Here is a 19,469-nt window from a genome sequence, read left to right on the forward strand (position 1 = left end):
TGTCAATGAGACTTCGAAAAGGTTGATATGCCATTCAAGATTAGACTTGAATGTGGAGTAAGAGTCACTCAGTCGTGGCTGACTCTTTGTGACCCCATGGGCTATACATACAGTCCATGGAATTTTCCAGGCCAGAATACTGGAGTGGATAGCCTTTCCCTTCTCCAGAGGATCTTTCAAACCCAGGGATTGAACCCAGGTCTCCCACGTTGCAGGAAGACTCTTTACCAGCTGAGCCACTAGGAAAGCCCAAGAATACTGGAGTGGGTAGCCTATCCCCTTTGCAGCAGATCTTCCCAACCCAGGAACCAAACTGGGGTCTCCTGCACTGCAGGTGGATTCTTTACCAACTGAGCTATGAGGGAAGCCCAATATTAGACTTGGGTAATGTTTAACAGCTGATCCTAAATCGTGTCTTAGGAAAAGACCAAACATGTAGATGTAGAGAACAGCATTGAGGGAAATACAGACAGGAATGTTATGATACTAAAGAAATTGAAAAACTTTAGTTGCTAATATCCAGTTACTATATTAGCAGTAAAGAATAAAATTAGGTAAATAGTTTCCTCAGTACCCAAGGCACAGATTCATGGGAAGGAGGTTAATTCATGGAAATTTCATAGCCACAAGTAGATGTTGCAAACAACATTTTCATAGCTTGTGTGTATTTATTCTGGTTGGATTTCTTCTCAAGATTTTAATATTGTATCTTATTCAGTGTTAGTGAGAGCTACTATAGCAGGCACTATGATTTCCTCAGCTTCTTTCCTCATCTGATTTTTGCAGAGAGAAAAAAGATAGTGTTTCACATGATGAAAATTATAGGTTATTTCTTAAAATAACCCCATATTATACAATGTAAGATACTGAATTTATAAGCCCCTCAAAATCTGTATCTTCTTGACAGTAAAAGTCATTATTTACATATATATATATATATTTAAATGTCCATGTCGTTTCTTAAAATGAGCCTGCATGCAATTTCTTTTTTTCCCCATTTCCCATGATTTCATGTTTTATTGTGGTAAGTACACTTAATGTGATGTCGACGCTTTAAACACACAATATAGTATTGTTAACTCTAGGCACAATATTGTTCAATAGATCTCTAGAACTTACTCAACTTGCATAACTGAAACTTCATACCCATAAAATCAAGAAATTAACACATTTAAAATTGAAAAAAATATATTCATAAATTGACTACCTTAATGAAACCCCTGCTTTTAGTTTTGAATGGTCCATGTGTACAAGTCTAAAGATAAAAATACTATAATTTTATACAGCCTGCATGCAATTTCCATCATTAGCTTCTGGAGAATTCTAGACATTAAAAATAAAAAATGGAAAATAGTAGTAAAGCAATCAGTGAGGAAAGGATTATGTAGTAATATTAACAATAATAAATAATTTGTTTTTTAATTTTCCAATTGTATAACTAAAAATAAATTAGGTTAATAGTGTCTCAAAAGAAATTCTGAGACTTGCTATTAAAGTATTATAAAAGAGGATTTCACATGAGATTTAGTATCAGTGTATTATAATAGGGGATTTCACACTTGGAATAGCAATAGTCACCTTTCCATGAGTAACTTGGATTTGTTCTTGTCTAGTGGCCATTTCTTCTCTAGTTCTCAGTATTGTTTCTTGTTCTTTGGCTTTAGCAGTAGCAACTGCTATTGTAGACAAGGCAGTTTTCTCAGCTTCCTTTCTCATCTGATTATCACAGTAAAATCAAGTTTAAATTGCACAGGGCTTCACACGCATATGGAATGACCCTTCCCCCCTCTTAGTGGGGATGCAAGGCGAAGTTATTCAGGGTTAACTACACAAGAGAAGTTAACTTTCACTGGGGCATTGTGTGCACACACTGACTGGGAATCACAAACCTTAGAAATGTTAACTACAAGGAAAAAAATCTTCAGATGATTCCATATATTGCTTTCTAGAAATCAGGCTAAAAATGCTAATCTTCATGCAAAGGATAATGGTGAACAAAATGAATTACCAATGTTACAGATGAATAAAAATCAAAGGTGCAGATAAAGGTAATGAGAAAAAGTCACACATTTACCATGTGGTTTTTAGTTGGGGATTCAAAAAGGAAAATACAGATTAATAGTTCATATCACATCGCAGTTAATGGTTTACTAGAAATTAGTTTAAAGATGAACTTTTCCCATCTTGAATATCTGTATTCACCTTTTCCTGAGTTACTTGAACTTGCTCGCTTTTGGTAGTGATGCCTTCTCTAGTTCTTGATACTACATCTTGTTCTTTGACTTTGGGTGTGGCAACTATGACTTTAGGTACCACTGTTTTCCTAGTCTCTTTCAATATCTGGTCATATGATTAAAAAAAAAAAAAAAGGTGAGAAAATGGTCATTAAATTTCATTCCGCTCTAATTTAAAAAAAAGGTAAGTCAAAGTTGAGAAAGGAAGAACATTTCTTCCTACTCAAGGACATTTTGTCAATTGAGTTGCTTTGATCATCGATATTGTTTCATTACTAGCAATATCAAAATAAGTTCAGTCTAAAACAAAAAACTGTGATGAGCAATAAAAGGATGCATTTTTCACATTATTCTCATAATTTATGGAAAATGCCAACAGAGCCATCAATAATATATAACTTTGCATTATATCAATTGACTTGTACACTGGAATCTTCAATAGAAACATGTTAAATATTAAAATGCATTATAATATTATATTAGTAACAATCCTAAGGAAATACAGAAGTTAGGAATAAAAAGTGGCGGTGAAAGCTAGACAGATGGCAAAAGGTTCTTGAGAGATTGTGAAGCTTCCTGTATGAGTTATAAGAAGAGGAGAAGGTGAAAGTGATCATTTTAAGACCCAGGATGAAAATGTAGGTGGCTTGTAAACAGAATGAAACAAGAGTGAATTTCACACCAGCAAGAACTGTCACCTTTTCATGAGTTATGTGCATTTGATCTTGTTGTGTGATAATTTCTTCTTGGGCTCCCAGAATTGTTTCTAGTTTCGTGGGCTTGGCAGTTTCAACTACCACCATGGACACAGCAGCTGTCTCAGCTTTCTGTATTATCTGATTTTCAGAGTAAAATAAAGGTTTGAGTTTCAAAAGGCACAGGAGAAATGGCCAGTTAACTTTGTAACATTCAGGAGGATACAGAATGCTTAGTGGTGAGAGAGGAAATACCACAACTCTGTTTTAAGGGCCTACACTTGTGTTTAACACCCCAAAATGGACTTCTTTTCTGCCCACCTGCCCCTTAGTAAATTGTCTTAGAAACTGAAAAGTTCTCATCTTTGAGACATATTGACACATAAGCAAACTTAGTGAGTACTCACTGGCAAATGGCTAAACAACTACTGATATTGAACTTGTCAGTTATCAGCCTTGCAATGGCAACAAGGATTTCTATGCTCTTGATTATGCAACTTAGGTTCTTGTGCATTCAAACTCCCTCACTCACTGTAAGGAGAGAAAAGTTCATCCAATGGCCTCTGACCAGCCTTTTAAGTCTAAGTTGGACCTTTTATAAAAAGTAGTTCTGAGATCAAAAGGGCTTGAGGTTAAGAGAGGCTGACCAAGTTGGAACAACCTCAATGTCACTGAAATCTACTTGAACATGAAAGAATCTACTTGAACAAGAAAGGGCCTCTTCCTAGACCCTTTAAGGCTTGATTCAATACATGGGAGAGAAGTTTATTTTGGTAACACTGAGGTTTTTCCAACTTGGCTCTATGGCATAAAACCAGCAAACACGTCTGGGTCACTGTTGATCAACCAGGAATTCACTTTCTAACAAGTACTGGTTTTCCCTGATGTTGGAATTCCTCACTGCCACTTGGTATTTAGTTGAAGTGTTCATAGCCGGTGGATATGTGTATGGGGGGCTGGACATGCATGCATGTCTTAACAACTATGTAAAGTTTGTGAGTCACAGTTTAAGTGCCCAAGGGCTTGGACTATGCATGGAAAAACTGATTGTACCAGTGAGTAACTGGGCTGGAGTGACCACTATCTTCTGGTTAAGTGTGCTCTAGAAATGTCACTGACGTGCCCCAAACTATTCTAGTTGATAGACAATCTTCTTGAAACTGATCAGATGAGTGGAAAATTATGCAATGAAAGCAGAAATTTCCATCATGAAAGAATTTCAATACTAGACATAGAGAAACAACAAAAAGAAAATATACAGAGAAGACTCTTCCACTTAGAGGTTTTGGTTAGAGGGAACATATAACTGTCTGGGATGTGATATTTGTCAACAAATTACAAGGCATTTACAAAATTGGACTTACTGTTTCTTGAGTTATTTGTTTTTGTTCTTGTTTTGTAGTAATTTCTCCAGTTATTCTAGTTTCCTGTTCTTTGGCTTTAGCTGCGGAAATTACTACTTTTGGTACAAATGCTTTTTCAGTTTCTTTTCTTATCTGAAATCAATGATAAAAACAAACCTTATAGTCTGCTGATCTCTAATGAAAGCTGACATAATGTTTAACAAATATAACAAAATAGGAAATCAAAGAAGTCCGTTTCCAGAGAGCCCACTAAATAAAATGATCTCATTTTCATTAATAGTGTCGTGCTCTTTGTCTAAACCGTTAAGTTATGTTGCTTAGAGAAAAAGAAAATAGATTCAACACCCTTTGCTTTGAATTAGAGAGTGTAGTCTTTAAAAAGACTTCCAATTTTTATAAGTGGGTATATGGCAGTATTATTCTGTGCCACTCTGTCATCTAAAGGAAATTCTAGAGCATAGGCTATTCGAATGGAAGACTTTACAAGTAATACTGTCTGATTCTTTAATTTTATAAATGAAAAATCAAGCATATATGATTTATAATCCACATTTATACAATATTTTTGCATTTGCTTTGAAAAATGTCCTAAATATTATGAAGGCTTGGAATATCAAGTCTTTCTAAAACTGAGACATTATGGGGAGAACATTTTTGTCCATATCCCAGGTAAAATGTTTCCCAAACCCTTGTGAGTTAAGTTGCTTCCGTCGCGTCCAACGTTTTGCAATGCTATGAACTGTAGCCCACCAGGCTCCTCTGTCCATGGGATTTTCCAGGCAAGAATACTGGATTGTGTTGCCATTTCCTTCTCTAGGGAATCTTCCCCACCCAGGGATCAAACCCACATCTCTCAAGTCTCCTGCACTGGCAGGGGGGTTCTTTACCAGTAGTGTCAGCTGGGAAGCCCAGAAAGAACTGTGCTTGGATCTGGACACCTAAGGGGTATGCGAGGGGAAAGTGGGGCCCTGGGGGAGGGGAAGTTTTCCCCATTTTCTTCTGTCATTCTCAGCGATCATCACTGAAATTCAGGATCTCAGGGTTAAAAGAGGCTTGCAAGTTATCTTCCCAAACCACCCAACTGACAATTAGCAGTGCTGGTCAACAGCCCTATCAGGGGGTCTTCTATAATCTGCTCCTGAATGCCTCCAATCATGGGGCTGTCTTTTTCACTTTTTTTCTGATCATTTGACCTGAGAGGGCCAGATTCTCCACTTCAGTTCAAATCCATGCTCGAATGTTTTTCCAAAGAGTCAGGAAGCACTCGCGAAGCTATTTTCAAAGCACTGTGGGTTCGGCGTTCTTTACCACTCTTCCCAGTTCCTACTTCAGCATCTATTTCTCCCTCCCTCAGAGTCTCATAGGTAGTCGGTGCATCTCCATGTCACTGTAGAAGAGACCCCTGTTTCTACTTCCAGCGTGTGTTTCTCGAGCTCCCTTTTGTCTGCACAAGGGAAGCATTTGGGAACTCTAAGAGACTTTGGTATCTAACAGCCAGGGACAACCATGTTGTGAGAAAACCATGTTACCCACAAAACACCACCTTCCCTTGTAAACAGCATTATCTAAGTTGACACTGATAACAACAGCAACAGCAATTTCATATCAAAAACCATTTTCACCTGTTCATGAGTTACGTGCACCTGCTCATGTTTTGTCGTAATTACTTCTCTGGTTCTGGCTTTTAATTCTTGTTCTTTGGCTTTATCGGCGGCCACTACCACCTTAGTTACAGCAGTCTTCTCTGCCTCCTTTCTTATCTGATTTTCAGAGGGGAGAGAAAAGAAACACTGTAATGTGCCTTATATAAAAAGCTACAATGATAAATCAGGATAAAGACATAAATGTCACACAGGAGAGGATAAGGAGGAAAGCTCAAGTGATTTTAAACTATAACAGAAAATCTATTCAAATACGAGGTGGGAAATTATCTTGGATTTATAACACCTTTCAGCTATGAATCAATTGTCACATAGGTTTTGAGGAAAGTAAAAGCAAAGCTCTTTAGGGAAAGCTTAGAGAAACGTAATGGCAGCCCTCATGGTTTCCCTGCCTGGATCCTGGAAAGTCTGAGCTCTGGATGGACCGTTTTGGAACCACAGCTCCACGTGCCGTGGATCTTGTTTGCTCAGCTTAACTTCTCAGCCACCCTTTACTCGTCTTAACTCAGGAGTGCCCCCTTTATTTTGGATACCTTGTCTGACCTCCTGAGAGGTACCTCTTCCCTGCCGAGCGCCTGACAGAGGGCTGACACAGAGTACTTATATCCTGAACACCTCTGGGCTCAGACCACCAGCTCAGAATGTCCTGAAAGTCTGGGCCCTGGAGGGCTCAGGCCTGTCTCAGAACACACCGGCTCGGCCTGGGAAATCTGCGCGCGAGCGCAGCCCGCGCGGCCGCAGGCCCACCTGTTCGGGAGCAGGCTGGATGTGCACGGCAGTCGCGGTTGTCCTCTGGGCAGTCTGCTCTACAGCGCCGAGAACTGGTTCTCTCACTCTGGCCAGGTCAACGGCAGCAACGACCGTGGCGACGGCTGCACTTTTGTCTGTCTCTTGTCTCACCTGGATTGGCAGTGAGCAAGCATGTTACTTTCTGAAATGACATGCCCAGTGGAAAATGCAAAACACAGCGGAAACGAGGTCATCGAGAGTCAAACAGACATGTGCGTAAGCATCTATCACTGCTAAGTGAGATGGGGTATATGTTGCTAAAATCTACATTTATAAACACCTCACAGAGCACAGCTTTTGTGGAGCTTCCCAGGTGCCACTGGTGGTAAAGTGCCCGCCTGCCAACGCAGGAGACATAAGAGACCTGGGTTCGATCCCTGGGTTGGGATGATTCCCTGGAGGAGGGCATGCTAACCCACTCCAGTATTCTTGCCTGGAGAATCCCATGGACAGAGGAGCCTGGCGGGCTACAGTCCATAGAGTCACAAAGGGTCAGACACGACTGAAGTGACTTAGCAAGCATGCACGCAGAGCATTTTCACAGAGCGTAAGCCAAATTTGGTTTTCACTTTCTGTTGTATTCTTATGTTCACATGCATTTTCCTTCAACCTATACAGACTGTGTTTCATGGCAGGATTCTGGTGAGAGAAGCCGGAACAGGAAAGGAAGGAGGAAGCTCCAGCTGTACCTCTGCAGCCCCAGCGGCGACAGCTCCTGCTGCGAAGGTAGTGCTGGCGGCGGCGCCTGCAGCTCCGCTGATGGTCACTTGCTCCTGGATCCCATATCTCCCTTCCCATCTCTCCTCGGTCCTGATCTGAGTAGCACTGGTCACCGTGGTTTCCCTCATCTCAGCCTCAGATGAAGCCATGTAGCCCTCTTGCTTCCAAGGGGGAGGCACTTCAGGGCCTGGGGGCATGGTGGGTGTCTGAGCCTTCCGGACAAGTAAGGGAGACTTAACGGATCTGATGGGGGATGTGGAAATCCTCCCCGCTGGAGACACGGACCTGGAAGTCAAATGGCAGAGGTCAAAGAGTGCCAAGGCAAGGAACTACTCTCTGGGTCATTAGCTTTGAATGAGGGAAGAAAAATCTGGAAGTGTTTAAGGCAGGGTTTTAAAATCCATGGCTATAACCTATACAGAGACAAGTAATATACTTGAAAGTAATTTGTTTTAAATTTCAGTGAGCCTTATTCTCATCTGCTGTAATTCTGTATGAGAATCAGATTTAATCCTAAAGAATTCGGTGCCCTGCCCTACCGTTTCATGTTTAGAAAAGTCAAGACAGCAGAAGGTGTTTCTTCAAAATACAAAGAAAAGATGGTAACATAACTCTAAATTTCTCTGTATTCCCAGTTCTGGGGGTCAAGGGGATGTCAAATAGGTGATGAAGGAAGCAAGGTTTCTGTAATCAACAGGCTTGTGCAACTTGAGGTTAAAACAAGGTAAACCTTTCTCATTTTCCTGTAAGACTTCCCATAGCCTTCATCACGCCCATATGCTTTGTGAATTGCAAGGGTTTCTCATTAGTCGTTTTGCAGAATTCTAGGGCTATAACTGTGCTTTGGAAACTGTTCTGGTCCAAGTGTGGTGCACTGCTGATTTAAATCTCTTCTGTATTTGTTTACCCTCACATACTCATTGTATTGTACTCTGAACTTCTTTTAAATATCCTTATAGTGGATAATTTGAAACCTAAGGATTCCATAATTCCTAGGCGGCTCAGTGGTAAAGAATCCGTCTGCCAATTCAGGAGACTCGGGTTCAATTCCTGGGTTAAGAGGATCCCCTGGAAAAGGAAATGGCAACCCATTCCAGTATTCTTGCCTGAGAAATCCCATGGACAGAGGAGCCTGACTGGCTGCAGTCCATGGGGTCGCACAGAGTCAGACACGACTTAGTGACTAAAGTAAGGATTATATAGCTTTTGGTTAAACTGATAGTTTCTTCCAAAACAGTTTTCATCATTTTTTATTTGTGTTCAAAATGTAACAGCATCAGTTCAAGAATCTGGGTACTGAATAAAGCTATCTACAGTAAAAAAAAAAAAAAAGAAAGAAAAAAGACAGCTTCTAATTGACAATAATAATTCCAGGCATCAGTCAAACGTTTTAAGATGAAATTTTTCATAATTTAATTTTTAATTGATAGGGTTTAATATACCTTTCCCTCTAGGTGGCAGTATTGCCTTATCATTGCATTTAACTACTGCATACAGGAAAAATGTTTATAAATGTATTCTGACATTCCATAGGGTATTTAACTTATATCAATCATAAGTAAAACAATTATTCTAATTAAGGCTCAAGGTACAGTTGATATCTACTCTAAATTGTAGAGTAAATGAACAGTCCATTACAATATTGACCAGTTTCACGAAGAAATGCTTAATCATTTTCTTGAAGAAGGATTTTTGGGTGAAAATCAATTTACATTTTATAAATGGAGTTGTAATCAACAAAAGGGAGATCTAGGGGAACATGTCTCTATTTTGAAAGTGACTGCCTTTGAACATAACGAAGACCAGTTTAGAATAATGTAGGGTTTACACTAATTGAACAAAAGCAAAGTGACATGTATTTCCAATTTTTGACCTATGTCTTGTTCTTGCTGTCCTAGTAAAATGACTCTAATTCAAATAGACTTAAAGACATGATTAGCATGACATGAATGATTAGCAGCAGGTTGCAGGTAAGCCTGTAACTGTGAAAATCAATGTAATTTGAGTCATTATAGGAAAGTGCTCATTTCTGCTCTTACAATAAAAAAAATAATCATCTGGTCACAGCGAGATATAATGCACCTTATTCAGTGAAATATGTTTGCCTTACTTTACAAGAAAAATCAAGATTCAGGAAATTGTCCATCCTGGATAACTGTTATTTTCTCCAGAAATTGACATTTTAATTTCTTAACCATTTTAAAGTAAATTTGGGGGGCTAAATAATTGGAATTGCTATTAATGAATTCTCAGTATTTCTAAGACAGTCAAAATGCTCCACAGAATCAGGGAAACTCTGTAATTCTAAATAACTCTCAGGGTTGGATTAAATATATGGTGAGGTTGTTATCTCCCCCAGAAATCACATTTGGTCTGTCTTGTGATTTTGTGGTGTGCAAACTTGGAGTTAGCCTGAAACACAACATTTTTTAAATGTGATAGCCAGATACATTTTTAAAACTGAGCTTTTTGGCCAAGGCTTCATATTAGTATTTATCAGTATCTTTAATTTTTAAAGCGGGCACTATAATAAAGACTGGAAAATATCTAGCATTTTCCCATATATTTGCTGGACATTGACATTACCTCTGGTATGAAATACTTGCTATTTTCCACTTTGTTCATTTGCATTGCTTGTTTTTTCTTTAATAATTAGTTTGTGGAAGTTCTTGATACATCTGGTATATTAGAGCTTTGCCATGAAATGCTGCAAATATTTTCCCCAAGATCTACTGTTTGCATTTGTTTATTTCTTATGGGGTCTTAACCAGCATCAACATGTACAGTGTGTAGGATATGCATGGTTTCTAGACTTGTACTATTCATACTGCAGGCATTGTATGTTTGCTTTAGTATTTTATGGCAGAGGCAATAACATATCTTGAGGAAGAGACACCCTTAAATTTTTTTTAACAAATGCACTATTTGGTGTAGCAATGATTTTGCTTTTGCCATATACAAATTTTTGTTTTTATGTAGTTGAATTTGTATATCTATTTTTAAAAGCTCTGCCCAACAAATGCTTTGTCAAATTTTCTACTCATTCTTCTTGTTTTTTTATTTTTTTTTAATTTAACTTTGTGGTCAACATGAAACTTATTTTGTAAATGGTGCGAGATACAGGCTTACATTTGTTTTCTTCCAAATGGATAGCTAATTGGGCCAGCATTCTTAACAGCACAAAATATTCTTTTCCCCACTGAACTGAAACGTTACTTGGATTAAAAATTGAATTTCCTGGGTACCTGGATTAATTTTTGGATCCTCTGTTCCGCTTCCCCATGTATATTCTATTTATTTATCAATATCACATTTTTTGATGACAGTAACGTCACAATAAGTTTGAATATTTTTTGAATCAACTATTAACTTCTTCTTTTAAAATATTTCTTGGCAGGGGAACTTTCTCTACATTAAAAAAAATTTTAATTGGTCAAGAAACATTGTTTTGTTTTTTGTTTTTTTTTTTAAAACACATACTAATTTTCCCCTTTTACTAGTTTATCATACTGGGGAAAAAAAACCCAAACAACCAAAAAACAACCAAAAAACCTCAGCATGTTAAGCTAAATCCCAAAAGCTCAAACCTGCTATGGATAGTTTACACTTGCTTATATAGCTTCTGAGTTCTGATGATACATGCTTACTTTCTAAAATACCTCCATGTTAACTAAGCAAAGAAATCCAGCTTATATTCTAGACAAAATAACATAAGCACATGCAAAATATTTAGAAGGTTTTACTTACTATTAGAGCATAAGGACATTTGTATAATTCATATTTAGAAGATACCTTCAACTAATTATCTCATTGAACCCTCACATCTTGAGATCATTCTTACTATGATTCTCTATAGTTTACAAATGACATGATTAGACCTTAAGTAATTTAACTGCTTTAAACTTCTTTAACTTCTGGCCACCTATTTAAAAAATTAGGGGTGATACTTCTTAGAGGTTGCTATGATTATTTAATGAGATAATATACACAGAGTGCAATCAAATGTCTGACAGAGAAACTGGTCAATATATATTAATATTTTATTATTACAATTATTCTGTAAGTCACATTTTGGCCGGTGGTCAAGAAGACTGAACACAGGGCTTCCAACCTTAAATTCTGTGCTCTTCTCAACTCACTTGCTTTCTCTTAGCTCCTAGAGCAGATATTGAATGGCATACAAATAAGAATGTAGAATTAGAGCTTATAAAGTTTTCCAATTTACCCATGGACAGTAAAGATTTGTGAAAATCATAAACAATATCTTTTTGGTTTAACTCTTTTTATCACACACAACATTCCTTATTCCTTCCATTTATATCTCTTCTTATCGGATTAAACCTAATTTTAAAATGCATAATGACCTGATCTCTTTTAAAAAGCTTTACCTGACAGGAGATGGAGTCGGTGCCCGCACATGTCTGACAGGAGAAGGGGAGTGTCTTATCGGCGATGGGGACTGCTGTCGAGCCAACTGTGCTTTGGCAGCAATGGACGGTGGTGTGGGAGACCTTGATTTTGGCTTAGGAGGTATCCTGGGAGGTGTTTTATGTGGCAGCTGTTGCCCAGCGGCGCCATCTATGACCATCTCAACCGCTGCAATTGACCTGGCATCAAAGTGGGCCTCAATCTTCTGCAAAGAGAAGAACAAAGACCATGGTGAGCAGAAATAGTTGGTGAAGCAGCAATTTAAAAGACAGTACATACAGTATATATTTCAAGAAAACCTTTTCAATTCGAGTTTGTCGTGTTTCTGAAATCTGAGCAGTCGAAACAATTGTCTTTGTCCTTTTAGCGGGTACTACTTCTTCACCTGTAGGAAGGGAAAGACAAATGTTTAGGAGGGAGCACGAGGACCCAGTTTTAAAGGGGTTATGCTAATTCTGACTACAAAGTCAATAGGATTTTCTAGGTATCCCAATGGGGAAAATTGCAGTAAGACTTGGATTTTATATAAATAGAAATTAGGTTTAAACAAATATTTATTATTAGACATGAGTTTACCTAGAATCTTTTTAAAAAATTTCATTATTTGCCCATAATTTGAAAATGTAGACGACTTAATTGAAATACTTTTCAGTTTCTAGTGGCGTTAAAAATTACAGATTGATTCAATGATTCTAAACTCCTCCTTTTCATGGGTGTTGAAAAACCAGCTTTGATTTCAGCTCACAGTATCCCATGACCTCAGAGGGGAGGCAGGTGGACCCCTGGTCCCACTCGGTCCTAAATGTCCCCTCTCCTGCCTCCTGTTTCTCAGTGTGCAGGGCATACCTTGAACCAGTAATTCGGCAGTGGAAGTAGCTCTTCCAACGCTATTGGTTGCATTTACTGAATAGGTGCCGGAGTCTTCCGGGTATGCTTCTGCAATCAGTAAGCTGTAGAGTTCGCCTTCTTGTGAAATTTGAAAATCAAGGGAGCTCTGGATTTCGGCTCCGTCCCGGTAGAACTTCACCACAGGTGTAGGGATTCCCGTCACTCTCACTTGGAGTCGCACTTGGCTTCCTTGTCTCACAGTCATGCTCTGCAGCCGCTGAGTGAAGTTGGGTGGCGCTGTCTCCGCTGCAGCAGAAGGGAAGAAGATCAGGACCAGTGCCAGTCGGGGTATTCCCAACGAGCTATTTTTAAGTAATCACAGCTCCATTTCCGAAACTAGGCCGTGACTAGCTGCCTCAAACATCCTTGACTGTCCTTGAGCCCATCTCATCCATCAGATGACGGCAAGAGTGGAGCCAGGAGGTGGCAGAGGGCAGCCACCACCATACTTTATTGCTTTGTTTTGTTTAGCTGTTCTAGGTCACCACATTTTTTAAATGTTATCATGTTATAACATTTTTAGAGAAGTTTCCCATCAGTTACTCCCAACTTCACACTAGCACTTTTTAATATGTTAAGGTAACTTTACATATTTCAGTAGGTTGCATTAAAATAAATTCAAATGGTTTGCTGGATATACCTATAACTTACAGAATCATTATATTTTAATTTAAATATAAAATCCTAAATTGGTTCCAACTTAATCAATATTCAAATAACTCAAATATTTACTTGCATTTAAAATGTTAATCCAAATAATGACATACTTTAATGTTAGTTATGCTATAGAAAGCGGATTTTTAAAATTCTGTTGGAAGTTTTTAATAAAATAAATGTGAAGGGTGAGTGGGATTAATTTTGACATGTTTTTGAGTAATAAACAATAGCAGATGCTGTCAACCTTGTGCATTGTCCCTTCTGAATTTTCTGGATAAAAGGTAAAGTGCATACCTGATGTTCCTTCTGTTTTGGTCAATGATAACCTTATACTTAAACAGTGCTAAACCTACAGTTTATTGGATAAACATATGTAATGTTATGCAGTTCATGAAAGATATTGTTCTGTAACATGTAATGTGATGTTCTGTGCATTAATGTCTTACAAGGTAAAGGATGGAGAAAAATTACAGAGGCCATAAAGATTGGGTGATAACTTTTATGGGGAAATGGTGTCATGCACTTGAATCATAAACAAGAATTTGCCCTTTTTCTATGCTTACAGTGCAATTTGTTTAGAAACGGAAAGTAAATGAAGAATTATTAAGCATCATAGCCCAGAGCAGTACTTCTTAAATGGGAATTCTGTGGACCACTAGCGTCAGAATCATAGATGCCTGTTAAAGTGAGAATTCTTGGAGATATGCATATTTCCTTAGTAGGCGCATGCACAAGGCTCCAAGCCTTTCTACTTGTTCAGAAACACAATTTTTAACATTTCCTTAGTATAGTTTTAGGTGCTTGATATATGCGTAAAGGAAGTAGTTCTCAGCTACTTTTTGAGGAAAATTAAATTCCACAAGACAAACAACTCTGCTGTCAATGCAGCGTCCAGTGATCTCCTCTCTGGATTCTAGCTGCCTGCGCTCACTAGTTCTTGGTGGACAACCCCACCCCAGATCCTGGAGATGCCTTCTGGGCGGCGTGTTTCAGGGGATGGGCAGGTCCCCTCCTGCCTACCTGTCACGAGAAGCTCAGCAGTACTAGTCGCTTGTCCAGATCCATTGGTGGCTCTCAGGGAATATCGTCCACTGTTGGCTTTTGTCACGGCGGGGATCGTCAGTCTAGCGCGGCCATCGCTAAAGGAGATCTGCACGCCGGGCAGAGTGGAAGTAGAAATCACCTGGCCATCCCTAAACCAGCTCACCTCAGGAACTGGGAAACCTAGGAAACAAAGAATTCATCTTGATGTGTGGGGTGCTGCCACGTCCTCAATTCTGTCCCGTTAAGTTTACTCCCTTATCTTAAACCATAAAGCTATCCAGTGTTATGCTATTCAATGACAGTGAAAATTTGACAGCTGTGGGATAAAAGTACAAAGCTGCAGACCATTAGGAAGGTCTGTGGGTTCACACAGAGGCCAGCACCTTCATTTTACAGGGGAGGAAACTGAGGCCAAAAAAATCTCAATAATTCTTTCAAGGTCCCTCAGCGGGCAGTGGCACCCAGGGCTAGAACTGCCATCAGCTGCCCTCCTGCCCAGGGGTCTATCTAAGGCGACTTAATAGGCATCATTAAAATCATAAAAGAGATTTATTAAAGTGAAGAGCCAAGGAAATTCTGAGGGAAAAAAAAGTGACTGCTGTCCTTTTCAAAACCAAATAGAGAACAAAAGCAGCAAAGGGACCTGAAAGTTCAGCCTAACAAGCACAGGAGGACACGCTCATCTCTTTACCTCCTCTGTGGTTACGGGGACACCGTCTGCCTGACCTCTCCTGCCTTTCAAACGTGCTTCAGTGAAAATGCCACGCTCACAGTAAGGGATGAAGCTGAACCCAGTCTCAGAACAACACGGATACTTGGAGTCGCAGGTAGAAAAGTACAGTTCAGTTCACCCGCCAAGGATGGTGGCACTAGGGGCTACATGTACATGGTCGGGTGTTTTAAATATACTAAAATCCTGCATTCAGAAGCATGAGGCAAATTGAGAGCATGGTTTACTCTGCCTTTGGCATGAAGGCGGGTGATCTGACTCTTTCAACTGAGGAAGTGAAGATGAGCAAGAGAAAGTTTATTTTGTTGTCTTTACATCAGTCAGTCTCTCGCTGTGGCCGAGTGAATAGTTTATTTGACGAATTCATGGGTGTCAAATATTTTCAGTGTTTTCCTAAGAATTCTATTGGCATAAAGTGTGAAGGAACGAGAAGCTATGAAGAAGCCAGATTCCATTACTCCACAAGCAGGTGAACTTCCCAATGATCTGTGTCCCAGTGTGATCTGCTTGCTCAAGAGCTACTGAATGTTACAAGATGAATAAGTAAATTATCTGGAAGTCAGTCAGAGTCTGTCATGTATGAGAAGAATTGAATGGGTCTCTATATACATATACAATAGAAACTGAAGAATGATTATGATATTTATGTCAAACCATATGATATTATGTCAAAATTACACATATGATATTTGTGCACTGTAAAATAGTGTTACCCAGTTATGAATAAGATTGGCACATAAAATAGAAAACAAAATGTGGAAAGAGAAAGGAAAAGGAAATCTTATTTTATATCTTTATTATAAGCCATAAAGTTAAAAAAAGAAGAACCATGCACCATGGAGGTGCATCAAGCATCAATTTTTAATTAATTCATATAATCTTACATAACCAATTATAATACTACAAAAGGAGAAAATGTTGATTAAATAATTTTCAGATTATTTACAATATGTTTCATAGACTACCACCATTTTGTCACATGATTACAGGTCCCAGAAATCTTCCATTTTCAAAATCATCCTTTAACTGAGTTATAAAGAAGAAAAAGAAGGGGAAAAATGAGACGAAAAAACTTTCTACTAAATATAATTCTAGGGTTAGTGTTTGTTTCTCTTTAATATGTGAAAGAAGTGGCATGTATCATTTCAAAATGACTGGAAAATCTTTTCACTGACTAGAGTCACTTAAAGATTGAGAATAAAAGAATGAAATGCTTAGGAGTTAGCTCATCATTGAACGTTCTGCCTTTGAGAGAAGTCAGTTGTCTTGTGATTTTTCATGTGAAACCACAGAGGCTCAGGCATGCGGGTCAGCCAGCACCAGGCTACTTGCCCGGTAGCTCCATGACTGGCCCCTATCAGTCTGGAGTACTTGGCTTCCAAGTCTGGCTCTGCATCTGAATCCAAATATAGAATGACCAAATTTGGTCCTACTCAGAAGCTAGATTCTGACAACAGTCTTAATCCAATGCTAATTATTTTGCTTTGTGGAATTACAAATACGAATAAAACATTTGCAAACCATTATGCTGTCAGATTTTGTCAGCACTCTGGGAATGGTATACTCTTATAATGACCCTTCCATAGAGTTGGGCCAATTTCACGAAGTGAAAGCAGGGCTTAGGCTTAATGTTGAGTTCTACAAAAAACTTAACATAGAGGAGGCACAGAAGACAGAGGACCATGTGAATGTGTGAGCTTACCACTAATGTGAGCCTCAAAGGTTGCGGCACTACCCTCCAGTACCACAACGCTTTGTAACGGCTGCGTAAACGTCGGTGCTTGAGTTGTCATCTTTTCAGGCACTCTGGAAAGGAAGAGAAAAGAAGTTAGAGGGTCACAACTAAGGGCCACTCTGGAGCTATTCTGTTGATGGCAGAAACACACATTTTCCAAATGGGTTGCTTCTCAGATCATCTGTGGGCCCAGAGTGTTCTCTTTTGTGGCTTGAATTTGGCTTTTGAGTTGATCTGCAGCTTAATGGAGTAAGCAAGTCTAAGGGAGATGGAGGAAAAAAATCGAAGCAAGCAGAGCAAGGAATGTATGCTAGTGGTCAGAGAGGGAAATTCAGTCTTACCAAAAGTGGAAAACCTGGGAGAGAGTCAGGACGAAGGGAAAGCTGCAGGAAACTAGGGATCATGACAAATAATAAAAGAAACGTGTGAGAAGAGTAAAATGCATCTTTGCATCCCATCAATGTCTGAAGGAATTATTTTTTTAAAATGTCCTTCCTCCCAGTAATTTTCACTCACTGTTATTTACAAAGTTGACATAGATCCAGTTTTATGAATTTAAGTAATCCAGGTGAATGTTTAAAATAGTAACCAAAACTAAAAGTTTAAACTTTATAATTTCTTTCCTTATTTGAAAAGTTTTGGAAAGCTTTGTCAACTAAGCACAAACCCTCTGTAGACAGCATACAGTGCTTTTTATTTCTTAATATTTCTTCATATTGTAATTGCTCACTAAATGTTGCTACTGCTGAAGTAAATATTCACAAAGCTTAAATTTAACTGAGTAGGCCAAAATTTATTACAGATCTGAAAAATAATGACGAGTTCTTAATAAAGAACAAATGTCCAGAAGGCAAAAAATGGAAGGCTGGTGTGAAGTGTAGCTGAAGTGAAAGCACCTATGCTTTTATAGCACAAATATTAAAAAATCAAAGAAAATAACATGAAACTGGCTGTCAACTGTTTCATTAGTAGTGTTCATACAATTCTGTATTAATTAAAAGCTAATGGAGCAATAATTTTTCTAGTCATAATTACCCTCTTATAACTTTTTACTTAAGTTAAAAAGAAAATAAAACTAGAATTCTGAGACAATAACATCTATAATTGAAAAATTCTGATAATATCCAAAAGTTTTTTTTTTTTTTAAACTGTTGCCAAGAATTCCTTAGTGTAGCATATTATCTTTAGGAGACAAAAACAATTTTTTGTGGCTTACTTTTTCTGTTCCCAAGTGAGTGAATCTTCTAAAAATAGCTATATTCTTGCACTATTTATATACCTATGTATTTATAGGCATTTACAGATAGTCATCTAATTCCAGGAAAATGAGAAATCAAGGCATAATTTGAAATAAGCTTCTAAAACACTACTTCTCGCCCTTAACATCAACATTTGTTTCATATCATGTAATTTGATAATGAGTTAAATTAAAACACATAATGAAATTCTGAGTGTTTTAAAAAACAATTATATAGCTTTTCTTGTTTTCAAATTTTCTAAATATATTGCAATTAACTGGCCTAAATGGGTCTTCTATTCCCATCATTTAGGTAAATTTGTTGCTTTAGCACTTGCTCTTGAGAGACCTTCCTCTAATTAGGGCTGAAGGTATGCATCTAAAATGTCATGCTCCCAAAATAAACTCTTCGGCAGATGACTGACAGCAGGCAAGTGTTCTGTCACCGTCCTGCAACTGATACCTCAGCAGTTGATTCCCTTAAAAAGTCATCAGGGTGTAGCTGATACCACATGCATTTTATCAGAGCTATTCTTGGTGTGTCTCACTTTATCACTGAGTAATATAACCTTGAACATTCTCAACAACAAAAAGTCTATAAAAGAAGCAAACATTATACATCATTTCAGACCTCAACTTTTAATACTTCTGGAATTAAATGCTTTTAAACAATTTGAATCACTAACTGCTCTCATGCTAAAACACTGAACTTTTTAAAGAAAAGCCTTTCCATAGTTTAAAACAGAAGTTAACAAGCACAGTGGATCAGAACCAGCACCAAGGAGTCGGACAAACACCTTTACAGGCACAAAGCTAGTAGGGAGCTAGAAACGAATAAGGACGGGACTCTGCTAGTAAGAAAGAAGATGCTGCTCACCTGATTTCTCAGGAGTGCCCAAAAAGGGTGGGACTAAGCCCAAGGTTGCTTCTGAAACGACGTCCTATTTAGAGTTGGTTTTTTCGACCATCTCCAACATGAATCGGTGAGCCTCTAACTTAAAAACAAAACTACACAGTCAAGACTGTGTAGTTTTGCTTTCCTATGCAATCCCTACACCCGAGGCGAGGCTGGGAATGCACGACTGCTCAAGAGCCAGGGGCGGGCCGCGTCTTATATCTGCCAGATCTGCTGACAGCCCCGCGTGCCCGGGCAGGGCGCTGGCTGATTGGCTGTCCGAGGAAAGCATGCCGGGAGCGGGGCCGGTTTGGTAGTGGCGCAGGCCACCTGTTCTTCTGATTGGCAGTGCTAAGTTTAGCATCTCAAAAGGGGCTTTACCAAGGAAACAA

The 19,469-nt window shown here is 38.6% G+C and overlaps 1 protein-coding gene across 22 annotated transcripts in view; it reads right to left on the bottom strand.

Moving 5' to 3' along the window:
* Nucleotides 1-19,257, bottom strand: part of TTN (titin) — a 273,917-nt gene extending 254,660 nt beyond the window's left edge. For all 22 annotated transcript variants that reach the window (XM_065931851.1, XM_065931850.1, XM_065931848.1 and 19 more), the window contains exons 1-12: nucleotides 19,060-19,257; nucleotides 16,913-17,016; nucleotides 14,457-14,660; nucleotides 12,738-13,025; nucleotides 12,191-12,276; nucleotides 11,852-12,096; nucleotides 7,433-7,748; nucleotides 6,702-6,854; nucleotides 5,916-6,053; nucleotides 4,294-4,425; nucleotides 2,203-2,340; nucleotides 1,579-1,716 (exon numbers count right to left, since the gene is read on the bottom strand). In XM_065931851.1, coding sequence (XP_065787923.1) covers nucleotides 1,579-1,716; nucleotides 2,203-2,340; nucleotides 4,294-4,425; nucleotides 5,916-6,053; nucleotides 6,702-6,854; nucleotides 7,433-7,748; nucleotides 11,852-12,096; nucleotides 12,191-12,276; nucleotides 12,738-13,025; nucleotides 14,457-14,660; nucleotides 16,913-17,003 — 1,929 coding nt within the window. In that variant the 5' untranslated portion in view covers nucleotides 17,004-17,016; nucleotides 19,060-19,257. The remainder of the gene's footprint in view (nucleotides 1-1,578; nucleotides 1,717-2,202; nucleotides 2,341-4,293; nucleotides 4,426-5,915; nucleotides 6,054-6,701; nucleotides 6,855-7,432; nucleotides 7,749-11,851; nucleotides 12,097-12,190; nucleotides 12,277-12,737; nucleotides 13,026-14,456; nucleotides 14,661-16,912; nucleotides 17,017-19,059) is intronic.
* Nucleotides 19,258-19,469: the final 212 nt, after the last annotated feature.

The sequence above is a fragment of the Muntiacus reevesi genome, chromosome 3, assembly GCF_963930625.1.
Source record: "Muntiacus reevesi chromosome 3, mMunRee1.1, whole genome shotgun sequence".
Classification (NCBI taxonomy): Eukaryota; Metazoa; Chordata; class Mammalia; order Artiodactyla; family Cervidae; genus Muntiacus; species Muntiacus reevesi.